Here is a 13,111-nt window from a genome sequence, read left to right as displayed (position 1 = left end):
GGCTGATCCTCGCCCGCCGTCCCCAGGCCCCGGCGTTGCTGCAGCGAGCTCTCCTCCCGGCCGCTGTCCGGGGGTCGTGGTTTTGGGGGCTGGTGGCTCCTCTGGCTCCATTGTCCTCTTCCCGTGGGTCAGAGGTGCCTGTGGGCAGGGTGTCTCTGCGCAGCGTCCCCCAAACCTTGAGTTCAAAACCCGCCGGGTGGTTTTGACAGCCCCATCTCAGTAACGCCCAACACTTCTGCGCTGTGAGAGCCCCACCTGCGCTGTTAGTTACCGACGGGCGTGTAAAACCGAAATCACGCGTGGAATCTGACCGTGGATGGTAAACCTACGGGTGGGCGTGCTTGCCTTACAGTTTCAGCAAGTGCGTGCGTGTATCCTGACGCTGCAGTCGTGTCTCGACGAGTTGCCAGCACAGCTGTGAAGCTGATATTTTGCCCTATAACAAGATGAAAACAGCGTTTGCTTATTTCTTTCCTCGTTAAAACTGCCATCACACCGGCAGAGCGGATTTTAGGGGCCGGGAGAGCGCGTGACGCTTTGGCTGCATTGTCAGTCCAGCACCGGTGTGTTATTACACCAGTCTGCTTCAGTAATTACTGGTTTCTAGCAATGTGTTTGGGGAGGAGCTGTAACGTGAGGCGTCCCCCCTGTAGTTTTATTGCACCTGCGGTTTAAGATTGAGCTGTGCTTTCTTCTAATAAAAACCTGTGATCTTTTCACACAGTTTTTACCCAACAAGATCAGCGGTTTCGCTTGCCCTGCTGGAAACGCATCCTGCGCTCTCAATTACAGCCCAGGTAAGACATCGTTTTGTGCCCTGGAGTTTCAGTTTTTTGGCTGTTTGCTTCCCCCAGCAGCTTGGGGAGGAAAATGTGGCTCTTTATTGACCACTGCTGTCTTTCTCCCCTACAGAAGTCCCCTGCCCCGAGAGCTACCGGGCAGCAGGGGAGCCTCGAGCCTTTGGCTCCAGCGCCAACGGGCAGTGGAGGGGCTTGGTTCCCCCTCTGGGCTCCGTGCCGCAGAAGCCAAGGGTGAGCCGAGGCTCTTACCTTGAAGCTCGCAAAAACCCCAGGTGTGTACAGCTCCCTTCCACATTTAACCCGCCCCACAGAGCCCTTTGGGAGCTTCAGGTGGGGACTTTACCCACACAAACCCGTGGTATCAATACAGAGCCAATTCAGGGTGGAAGTAGTTGTGTGGGTCGAGGTTGGCTGGGTCCATTAGGTGCCTCTTGGTGTTTATAAACCTCCCTGTGGCAGAGATTCTTCGTAAAGGGCGTGAGCGGTGGTTTTGAGAGGGCACAGCATGGGCGTAACCTGCCTCTCGCGGAAGCTAGTGGTGTAACAGATCAGTTTTGAGAGTATCGGGAGCGCTGGGACGAGAACAGGAACATCGTTAAAGCACTGGGAAATTGGGGGAGAAATAACACATTGTTTTGCGATGAAAATGTGCTGTTAGTGCCTGTGGTGCTGGGTGAAGGAGCTGTTTTTGCAGCTGGTATAAACTGGTATAAACTTCAGACCTTTCCAGCCTGGGTCAAGTTTTTATGGCTCCTGAAAATCCCTCCAGTGGCCAACATTTGTTTGCAAATAGGGAAAATTAGTATCAACAGGAGAAACGCCAAATCGACCCAGGTATTTTTTTCATAGGCTGTTAGGTGGGGAGAAACAAAGCGAGGGAGGGCATCTGCTGTTACCGATACATAAAAATGCGGAAAGCGTTGTCTCCAGGCGAGGTTCAGCCATTTTGTGGTGCGTGGATGGAAGCAGGAGCTGGTGGATCTGGCGGGAAGGTCTGGCCTGGGCTTTCCAGGCTGTGGCTCCTCGGCCTCGCAGTGCCACCTTGTGGCATCTGTTTGGCCGCACAGGCCTCGGGAGTGGTTTCAGATCGAGCTGATGGAGAGCCAGACTTCAGCTTTGAGATGGTTCTTAAAATGCAATTAAAATAATAATGTCCGATCACGGTTGGATAGCCTGGTTCGCGGCTGGGTTTGGGGATGCGGGAGGATGAAGTTAGGGACTAAAACAAGCACGAAATCAAATAAAAGCATGCATTTCTCTCCTCACAGTGGGATGTCCAACAGTTTTGTAGGAAAATCAAACCACCATTGCCATGCGTCGGCTTTTCCGATCAAACCCGCTCAGAGTCCTTCCTGGAGCGGTCCGTGTCGCCGCAGCCTGCTTAGCCCCAAGAAAACTCCCCGGCGGTTCATCAGCACGGCAGAAGAGGTAAAAAAAAAAAAGGCTGGGAGACAGTTCAGAGGGTTGTTATTTCTGAGGAAATCATTTTTGGGCACCATGAGGTGCCTGAGGTGGATCTCACCGACTGTCTAGTGCTGGGTTCGCTCCCTCTGCCAGGCAGAAGCTGGCTTCAGCTCTGCTCACGTTCAGACTTCAGCTGCAGTTGGTCTGATGAAGGCTGATGGCTGAACCCTTCAAGACCCCTGGATGTGCTTCCACCAATAAAATCTCTACTTCCATGCGCATTGGCTCTCTATTCACGGTGTCTTTGTCGAAATCACGTTGGCTAGATCTATCTGGTTGCTTCCCTGCAGACTGTTCGAGAGGAAGAGCGAGAGATCTACAGGCAGTTGCTTCAGATGGTCACAGGAAAACAATTTTCCACGTCCAAGCCCTCTTCGCTCTTCCCTTTCCATCTGTGAGTATGTAAAATGCTCTTCCCCAGCCGACAGCGCCACACGTATTCCATGGGAACTTATTTTCTGTTGTTCCCAGATCCAGGTGTTCAAATTCCAGCAAAACCGTAGTGAAGGAAACCCCCAGCAAGAACTCAAAGCTGTTTGAAGCTCACAGCATTGCACCAGCCAGTTCAGCAACCAGCACCCTCAGAGTACAGGAGCAGCCGTCACACAAACCGTCGCTCTACTCTGCCCCCAGCTATCCCTCCAGTATCTTTGAGTCCAGTAACTCCATAGCCCAGCATCAGCAAGAAAATCTACCAGCATCTAATACGCAGTCTGAAGGTAAAAAAAACCCCAACCAAACAAAAAACAAACCCAAAATGAAACCCCAAAACCTGGCAATCGACTTAAATATATGTGGCAAACCCGCTTTTTCCCTCCCCCTCTGTATTTGGACTCCTGCAGCCGTTGTGGAAGTGGGTGGCCATTGTGAGGATAACAACATTCCGTAAACTTTACTCTCTTTAGGGTCAGACTCTGTCATTTTGCTCAAGGTAAAGGATTCCAGAACCCCAACACCAAGGTAAGAGGCTGTAAAATGGTATCTGGAGGAAGGGGTTACACTAGGTTTTTTAATTCCGTGGTGAGGTGAGAATGCAGAGTAGGAGGTGGCCAGTGGCTTGCTGAATATCTTGCGAAGAGAGAGCAGTTTGCTGTAGTTACAGGAACTTGAGTGTGATGTATCAAACCCCTTTCTTGACACCTGGCTGCAAATGGCTGGCAGATCTGTCTGTAGCTCTTACTATCGCTCTAGCAGTAGGGCTGTCCTCAGATAATACTTACAAATCACTTTTCAGGCAATTATTTACTTTCCACATGAAGGAGAACACTTAGACCTGTCCTTTCTCTCCCTTTCTAGCCTCCCGTTCTTCCAGGCAGAACTGTGGATCAAAGAACTGTAAGTACCTGGGATTTTTGCTCTGTTTTCCTGTCGTGAGTGTTCTCGGGTACAAGTAAACACCGATTTATTCCCACAAACTGTGCTTTGCAGGACTAGCGTCTATGACTCACGAGCTCGGGAGCGGTGGCGGCAAATTGAAGAGCAGAAAGCGCTGGCCTTACAGCTGCAAAGCCAGGTAACAGAGGGCAGTTACTGAAAGAACGGTCTTTGCAAGTCCGAGTGTTAAACCACAGAATAGAAAGTAAATTAGAAACGAAAAAATTACAAAAATTGACTTCTTCAGGGTCTGGTGTCTTCATTGCTTCCCCTTCCCATGGCTCTCGCTAGTGTCATGGCCGGGGTAAACGCTCCCCTCCGTGTCCCTTTCTGCTTTTCCTGGAGCAGTTGGCCCCACGTAGCTCCCTCACAAGCTCCCTTGGCCACCACCTAATGCAAAGATCTCTCCTTCAGCGGCTGCAGGAACAGGAACACTCGGTGCAGGATCTGGTGGATTTAAATCTTCGAGTACCCCTTGAAAAGGAGATCCCTGTCACGGTGGTGCCAGAAGAAAAAGAGGATGCTAAGTCAGCTGATGGCGAAGAGGAGTTCCCCGAAATCACTGAGGTAAGTCGGCCTGATCCGGTGTACAGACGCTTGTGTCCATAAAAGATCTAAATACGAATCTGATTCCCTGAGAACTGTGCATGGCAACAGATAGCTGCTCCCTTTTGCCACGTACATTTTGTAGCGCGTTTATCCTTTGAGGGCCAAAAGAATAAACCTGGGTTGGAGTCCAGCCTTTGTGACAGGAATAGCAAGAACTCCCCTTTCCTGGGAGAGTGTCATCTGTCACACAGAAGCTCTCTGTGTCTTCCCTGTAGGAAATGGAAAAGGAAATAAAGAACGTATTCCGAGGTGGGAACCAGGACGAGGTCCTCAGTGAAGCTTTTCGGTTAACGATCACTCGGAAAGACATTCAGACCCTCAATAATCTGAACTGGCTCAACGATGAGGTGAGGAGTCTACCTTGGGCTGTTAAGATGTTTTTCTTTAGCAATTTGATTTAGTTTTAAGTGAACAAACGTGTCTGCCTTCGTGCTGAAAGAAGTCAGGGAGTGAATAGTAGGTGTGGGCTGTGGTTCACGCTCTAGAGCAGTTAATCTATGGAGAAACCCCTGTGCAGACCAGGCGCTTGAAGAAAAAATAACATTGGGAGGAGTAGGACTGACCATGGACATGATCGGGGAGGGGGGGGAAGTAAATCTTCAATATAGAAGACTGCATTCCTAAATCTTTCAGGATTTTTGAAGGTTTAAAGGCTGTTGAGCTGTTGTAAATCTGCCTGGGGAGAGGTTTTCAGGGGGACAGGTGGAGGGAAAAACAATTTCTTACCTAATTTTGCACAGGGGCAGAGCACCTTATGCAGAAATGTCAACACGCTTAACATGTCCTGGATGCTTTTTCTTTCCCAGATAATTAATTTCTACATGAATTTGCTGATGGAGCGGAGCAAAGAGAAGGGTTTGCCGGCAGTTCATGCGTTCAATACGTTCTTCTTTACCAAATTAAAAACGGCGGGGGACCAAGCCGTAAAACGGTGGACTAAAAAAGTGGATATCTTCTCTGTGGATCTCCTCTTGGTGCCTATTCATCTGGGAGTGCATTGGTGCTTAGCAGTGAGTGCTTTAGTTATTCCCAGCAGAGCACAGTCCTAGAAACCCACCTGGCTAAGGCTAAAATTTCATGGGTTCTGAGCGTTGTCAGGTGTTTGCGTGGGGGGAAGATTTGTGTTTGTGGCCAAAATCGGAGTCTAGAGTGAGTATAAAGACAGCTGCAACTTTTTGGTGTGTTTTGAGTCTTTAAAGAAAAAATGGATGGCTGTGAAGGTCAGGTTAGGCTAGCTTATTCTCCAGAGAAAGATCTCGTTTCCGTGTTCCCACAAACTCACCTTTAGATTCATTTCCACAGGATCGTTTTAGAGAGATTTCGCTGAGATACCGCACAGCTTTCTCTACCTCCTGCCCCTGATTTATTCTGTCTCTTGGCTGCTGGCACCTGTGCAGTAACAGGTCGCGCGTGGCTTTTAAGCCTGCGTCAGCCTCCTTAAGCTCAAACCTCCTCGGAGGGTTAAGCTGCCCAGAAAGTGTCACATGGGTGAGTGTGAAAATGGGGCACGGAGCCCCAGAAAAGCACCTGGTACCGCTCCAGTATGCACGCGTCGGGTGGAGCAAAGCCTCTGTAAACCTATCTGTCTGCTGCTTTAACAATAAGGGGAACAGAGTGCTCTTGTGTTTTACCCGATTTTAGAGCTTCAAGTGCTTAAATAACACAACAGCAAGGGGGTGTTTTGGGGAGGGCTGTACCGAGGATGTTAGAAGTCCTCTGAAATCCTTCTCTGCTGTGAAATGGTCTAAACTTGCTTCTTTCTAGTGGCAGAGCATGTGTCCTGGCAAAGATACGATCTCCCTGTGTTGTGTGTTATTAATGAATCTCTCTTTGTGTAGGTTGTAGACTTCAGGAAAAAAACTGTCACCTATTATGACTCCATGGGTGGAATAAACAGCGAAGCCTGCAGGATACTGTTGTGAGTAACGCTTATTTGAGTTGTGCCTGTTTAAAAATCGGACAACTTCTTATCTCGCTCTGGAAGCGATGACCCTTCCTTGGGGACAGTCCCTTTCTGGGTCCTGAAAGGAAGATTCAGAGGAACGTCCTGGTTAGCAGGCGTTGCTGACGCGGTCCGCAGTCACAAAGCTGGTCTGCGAGAGAGTCCTGCGCCGAAGACCTGTCAGCGAGGCCGGTGTTACCTTCGTGGGGTTGGGCAGGTGTGAGACCCTGTTCTGTTAAGGTCATCAGGCTTTATCAGTCGTACAGAGTCTTCTGGGGCGTCATCTTTAGGAGAAAAACAGCTTCTCGGACCCTTGAGGGATGGGGGTCCTTCCCTTCTCCTGCAGCTGCTTGAAGAAGTGGCATCTCCTGGCCCCTTCCTCCAGGTGGGAGCTTTTCCTGCCTGCGGCAAAGATCAGCCCGGTAGCTTGGCCCTTTGTTTTGAGAAGGAGAGTCTGGAGAGCGCGATGGTTGACCTAGGGTGTGGGAGCGTCTCTCGCATCAGGCTGTGGATAAAGGTTTGCGCGAGTCTCTTCCCTGCTGAGTTCCAGCAGGACGCTACCCGCCGTGCCGTGCCTCCGAACCGGAGCCGGGTGATTGTTCTTCCTGCGTTCAACCCGCAGAGGAGGCCTTGGTTTTCCCATCCTGAGTGACGCTCCGGGAGGGAGCGGAACTGCCTGCCTGCTCTCCAGAGCTCTCGTGGAAGAGAGGTGCTTGCATGTCGAATCCAGAACTGGCCGTACTGTGTTTTCCTATATTTGGAAAGCTGCTCCTGAATGGAGTGTGATAAAAATCAGCTACTCTCCGGGCAGGGGTGAAAAAAGCCCCTTTTCTAAGGTCCCTAGTCACATAGGGCCGTCAGGCTTGATACAAATCAGATTGCAAAGTGATTTACGAAACGCAGTCACCGGCTCCTCTGTCGCTCCGATGTTGACCCGGGGTCGGCCGTCGGTTCTGTTTCTCGTCTCGGCTTCGTTCCGACGCCGACTTGGGAATCTGATCCTGAGTCTTCTGGCGTGAGGTTGAGTGTGTCAGCGGAGGTGTCACTCATTCAGTCAAGGAATGTGAATAATGATAAAGTGAGACAGCAGGCAAATGCCGTTTCCAGTCTGTTTAGCACCTTCATTTTCCAGTTCAGGTGCTTTGCAGTCTGCGTGCACCAGGTTTATTTAAATAACTGTAAAAATAGCTGTTTCCCACGCTGTTTTGTGATGTTGCCCTAAATAAAAGGAGGAAAGGAAAAGGAAAAGTATAAAATCTTCGGAAACGGCTCAGGACAGCGTCTCTTAGCTTCGCAGCGTGGCTTCTGCCTCTGTGTTCAGGAACGGTGCAAGCAGAGCTGGCCTGCCTTGGGGCAGGGATGGTCTGCGTGAAATCGGTTCCCTTCAGCCTGAATTTCTTTGATTCCAAGGAAAAAGGCACGGATGTCTGCTGAAACGAAGCACCTGGGAGGTGAGAGGGGGACCCAGGAGTCCTGCCCGTGGTTCGTTTAGGGGTCTGGGATGAGGAAGCAGGTCCCCAAACTGATGGTAGAGAGTACCAGAGGATACCACGTGTTTTGGCCACGCAGGGTGAGCGGTAGAGAGCCGTGATTTCAGGTCACTGTTGTCCTGGACGTAATTGTTTTCCCTCTGTTTCCTTTTAGGAGGCTTTTATTGGTTGAATGCAGTGGGAGGATCACACCGGGAAGAAGGGACGGAGGTCCTATTCATGGTTAGTGACCCTTTCATGCTTTCAATCTTTAGAGCTTCCTAAAGGTGGTGAGTGTCGTGCCGCTAGCCAGGCTTTACAGAGGAGGGAAACTGAGGCACGGGGAAGGTAACTGGTTAAATACAAAGTCCCCTGGCCAGGCTAGGAGTGCGTAGGGCCCGCAGACGTTCGTGGTTTGGTGGCTGCCGTGCTCCGTTTCGGCATCTGGACTTTCACACAGCTTGGATGCGAGGCCTGGAGAGGATTGTAAGGAAGCTGCCTCTGTTTTTACGGGGTTTCTCCTTGGGAAACACGGTGCTGGGTAGCTCAGCGCTGCTGGAAGGCTCTGTTGTTTTGGAGGGGACATAAACCAACCCGTTAAAATTGGTTCAGAAGTTGATTCTAGTGTACCAACGCTGGAGGAAAGCTTAGGCGATAGAGCGCACGAAGCGACTCATGCCTGTGAAATCTTCTTCTCTCCCGCTAGCAGCGGCCCTTGAAGTGCTCACCTTTACATGCCCTTTACTTCAAGGCTGTCAGATATTTAGCAGCATGCTGCAGAGTCGATTTCAACAATTCCCTGAGGCACCTGGTCAGGTTTTTGTGTGTGTGTGTAAGCACTGTAGAGGGCAAAAATCCGTTTTCAGATTTAGGAAAATGAGATTACAAGCCTGCGGTATGTGATGGGGCATCTCAGGCATTTTGGGTTTTCATTTGGCCTGTAATTATGCTTAAAAATTCTGCGTCAAGCTTTTTATTCTTGAGGTCCTGACAAAGTTCATCAATTAAGTTCTGCCTCCCAAAGCTGTCTCGCGATTTGAAGTCGAGGCATTTTCTTTCAGTCTCCTCCTAAAAGGTGTTTCAGGCTGTTACCTGGGCAGGACCAGTGCTGGATTTCTTACACGACGTGTCTGATGTTCACCGATTCCCGTGTGCAGGTTAGGTTGCTGGAGGCTGCTTTTAGGAAACCACGCAGGCGATGGTCACGGTTAACGTGAACTGCGCGTAGCGGCTTATTTCCTCGCCCTTCTAGAAAACAACTGAAAATTTCCCGGCTGCTGTGTGCATGTCGGCGTTGCAGCTGTGGCTCGTGGTAGTTGCAGATAAAACTGGACGCGCTGAAGCCACCTGATCGCTTTATCTGCTGAAACTCTGGCACCATTTAAACTTCTCTGGTTTCTTCTTTGTCTGCCAGACGAGTCTCGCGCTTGGATCCTCCCTCCGCCCCTGCTCCGTATGTGCAGACCCGGTCCACGTGGAGACGTTGCTCGGAGGCTCATCCCGGTTCCTCGTGTGTTGCGTCCTTTTATTTATCCGCACAGCTTCACTCCGCGTCTCTAATGTGCAGAACAGAGTGGGCTGTGGGCCGCTGCTCTTTTTTTAGCTGAGGATTCAAATGTGTTCTGTAGTAGGCAGTAATTGCCAGGATTATTTTATTATTATTATTGCAATTGAAATGAGGCCGTTTAATTAATGTTTTCACCGTGTTTGTATTGCGGTGCAGATAGTCTGCTTCCTTCCTCCAGCCACAGTGCTGGAGGCTCAGCTCAGCCTTATTTTGAACTCACTGCAAGGAGTTTCTTCTCCATCCATGAGGTTTTTATTTGGAGATGAGATACGGAGACTCCTCATGCTCGGTGAAAGGGTTTTTCTTCTGAGATTTACCCCCTGCTGATCTTGTCTTGTCCAAACTGCAGCCGAGTCGGAGCAGCCAGAGAGCTTCCCAAAAGCAATTACAGCAGTCCCTGGCAGCCAGCAGACCCTGTGCTGGGGAACTGGGCTGGGAGCATGCGTCCGGCTAATGAAGCGTGATAGAAAACGCTTGTCTGGACCTGATCTAGTCTCGGGAGACTGCCAGGAGGGAGACTCACCTCCTTGACACTCTTACATCCAGCAAAACCTATTTCTGGCTGTTTTCTAGAGACACGATCACTAGGATGGGGCTGTATCTGCCTTCAGAGGTTGCTGGGTGGTTCTGCTGCCACGTTGAGCACTCGGTTCGGTGGCCCGGGGGTGTTCCAGGGACTCTTGAGGGCGGGAGAGCTTTCTTCGAATCGTTCCTTAAAGTTATGACAGAGGAGAGCTCCCTGACTGGCAGCAGGGCAGCCAGGTCGGTCCTACATCTTTTGGGCTTGTCTGCGGGTCGCGTCACCCCCTTCTCCCACTGCGTTTCGGCGTTTACTAACAGCAAGATGCGATTTAGCCAAGCCTTTGTGGATCAGATTTCCGAAAGATGGCACATCTCCCCGCGCTGGCAGCCAAACCCATCTCCCTCTCCATGCCAGATGCTCTCTTGACCCCTCTGTTTGAGCCAGCGGCGTCTCATCCCTTGCTTTTCCTTTCCAAACTTTCTGATCACAGCCACGGCAGTAAAAAAAAGGTTCCTCAGGCTGTTTTGAGAAGATGCCAGGCGTGAAGGAGATGGTTTCTGTAGATCTTGATCCTTTTGGTAACCAAGACGAGCAGAAGGTGTCTGCAAAGCTGCATGTTGCTTAATGACCCTGGCACAGAGAGGGGCTTCTTTAGGGCCGTTAAGAATGTCTTGGGCCCATCGCCTCATCGCCATGGGCTCCCTCTCGTCCACCTTTATGTCTGTGTCCTTCCTGAGCTGCCCCTTCCATACTTCCCAGTGAAGGGAAGGGTTCAAGGTGCTCATATCCGCAAAGGAAAATGCGTGGCGGTTGCTTGGGCGTGCTTTGGGCATGGTCTCAATAGACTTTCTAAACTTTTTCAGGAAAAACCTCCCAATTTTCTGTTCTTCCAGTGGTATAATTTAGGCCAAACTGGTCTTTGGGTAGACGAGATGAGCCAGTACCCATGAGTGTTCATCCTCCAGTTCTAGGAACTGGAATGGGACTGGCTCTGTGGCTTTTCTCCTTCTGCTGAAGGCTTCTGAAAGGTGTTTGACATCCCACCCCTGCCACGGCTGGTTCCTTCTCCCACTTTTGCTTCCCACTTGACTCAATCCCTGTAAAAGCATCTCAGAGAGGACTGTGGTGTGGCTCTTCCCAGGGCTGCTTCCCCTCCAGCCCCAAGCCTTGGACCTTATTTGAGAAAATCAGGGTCTTTTTCCCTAGTTTGCCTCTCCTTGAAAGCGCTTGCCACCTGTCTTCTGCTGTGGTAGGAAGAAATTAAATCAGGAGTGGGAGGGAAGCCTGGGAGGAGAGCTCCAAGCTGGACCCACCGCCAGCCTGGAGAGGAGCTTCGTGGTGGGTTTTTTGGACGCTTTACACGTAGGGCGATGTTCCAGAGCTGCTGGGATGCTGTTAAGGTTGTGACAAATTCGCTCCTGTCTACCTTTATGCTAAGTAAGATCCTCAAACGATACGAGGCACCAGTTCACAGGACGCCGTCGGAGATGGAGCTCAGCTCTCCAAGTCTCCCCTCGAGTATAACGCTCCTCTTGCAGGAGCCTGTTGAGGCAGCCCCGTGGCTGCTGAGCTTTTCTCTGCTGTGAGTCACTCTCTGATGAATTAGATTTGTTCTCGCTGGTTTATTTGTGGTTTTGACTCTCTGCTTGGCAGGTACTTTTTTTGGATGAGTTTTTAAGTTCTACTTGGTCCTTCTTAGGACTGCCTCAAAGCCTGGGTCTATAGAGCCCTTTTTAAAATGGCCAGTGCTGAGACGAAAATATTGGCCTTCCATTTTGCATTAATTCTGCAAACATGGCAGAGGACACCTTGGGTAAACTGACATATCGTGTGCTGGCTGCTTTCCCCCGTTCCTCTAAGTAAGCTTTCTTTGTTCTCTTATTCCTACAGGCAATACCTAAAACAGGAAAGTCTGGACAAGAAAAGGAAGGAGTTCGACACTAATGGCTGGTCGTTGCTGAGTAAGAAGAGTCAGGTAGGTGTGTGCAGTCAGAGGTTTGGAGAAGGGGCTCTCCCGGTCCTTGCTTTTGTTCTTGACCCAGGAGCACCTTCCCTGGCTGGTGTTCTCGACGGACGCGTTCTCGTGGTAGCTCTAAGGGGGTGAACAAATCCCAGCTCTTCGGTGGCAGGATCCCGTCCGGCCCGACGTGGAAGCGGGGAGGCTTTCCTGAGCCGGGGTGCCCCGGTGCCACCCCCAATCCTGCTGCCCACCCTCTTGTCTTCATCTCCCCTTACTCCCACGGGCATTTGCCCATCCGTGGAGACCTGCCTCGTTGGGACTCCTTGGAGAGGTGTCCTCTGCTTGGAGCTCTTCATCCTCAGAAGCGAGCGTGTGGGGACTGGCTCCTCTGGAAATGACCGTTGGGTCTGTGTCCTTTCGTTAAAGGAGATCCCGCAGCAGATGAACGGCAGCGACTGCGGGATGTTTGCCTGCAAATACGCCGACTGCATTACCAAAGACAAGCCCATCAACTTCACGCAGGTACCCCCCGCCCTGGCGTGTGCCTCGTGCTCGGGGAGAGACGGGCACGTGGCGCTTGCTTGTGCGTATTCTGATCTTTCCAAATGCCTTTTGCTTCCTTCTCTGTGGGTTTAAAGTGCCCCCAGCCCGCGTGGGGATCGTACTGCTGCCCGTAGGAGCAGAGCTGACACAAGGCATTGCGGTGCTGCTTCGCACCGTGCAAAATTAAAACCATCCTTGGGTCTTCTGTTGTACCCAAATCCATGGGGAACGTCACCGATGCAACTGGGGACGGCTCACAAACCCGTAACAGGACCCACTCATAGTGGTAACGAAAATCCCGGGGAATTTCCGTGTTACTTGACGGTGTCAGCCTCCATGGAATATCCCACGCGTGAATATTTTCCTTCTAATTCTTAGAGAATATCGTCAGAGTGACGTTATTACCTAGATCTCATCCGCTGTCCTGTTTTCAATAATCGGAAAGTAAATGTTTTCCCCCCAAGACAGACACCACTTAAAAAACTGCAGCCAGGAGAGCGGCGGCTCGATAAGTGGTCCCGCGGTGAAAGACACGCTGATATACGTTTTCTTTCCCTTTTCTCTCTCTCTTCCCCTCCACCCCCAAAGCAACACATGCCCTATTTCCGAAAGCGAATGGCCTGGGAAATCCTTCATCGCAAGCTGTTATGATGACGTTGTGCCGCAAGCCGCTTCCTCGCGAGATTGTATCAGAAGTGCCCAGATTTGCCCTGCTCAGCAGCCTGAGCCGTGGCAGGCGTGGGCCTGCCCAGGGCTTCGGTCAAAGACGCAGCAGACGAACTCTGTATCATATTTTTGATAAAACACCGTTCACGGACCAATGCGCAATAGAAATGCTCAGAAGCACACTTGCCTCTTTT

General features: G+C 50.8%; 1 protein-coding gene across 1 annotated transcript; it reads left to right on the top strand.

Annotated features, from left to right (window-relative positions):
- Positions 1–724: 724 nt before the first annotated feature.
- SENP1 (SUMO1/sentrin specific peptidase 1) lies at positions 725–12,428 on the top strand (the record flags this gene model as incomplete). Its single annotated transcript, XM_010286515.1, is given in 16 exon segments — positions 725–797; positions 913–1,072; positions 2,069–2,228; positions 2,555–2,658; positions 2,736–2,983; positions 3,170–3,224; positions 3,561–3,599; positions 3,693–3,777; positions 4,053–4,205; positions 4,463–4,594; positions 5,054–5,257; positions 6,086–6,165; positions 11,639–11,723; positions 12,135–12,281; positions 12,283–12,360; positions 12,363–12,428. Coding segments are annotated over 16 exon segments (1,869 nt in total), but the record flags the coding sequence as incomplete, so codon positions are not given.
- Between the last annotated feature and the right edge of the window lie 683 nt (positions 12,429–13,111).

This window comes from Phaethon lepturus, unplaced genomic scaffold (genome assembly GCF_000687285.1).
Source record: "Phaethon lepturus isolate BGI_N335 unplaced genomic scaffold, ASM68728v1 scaffold31684, whole genome shotgun sequence".
NCBI lineage: Eukaryota > Metazoa > Chordata > Aves > Phaethontiformes > Phaethontidae > Phaethon > Phaethon lepturus.
Note: the sequence above shows the minus strand (reverse complement) of the source record. Positions and strands in the feature narration are given on the sequence as shown.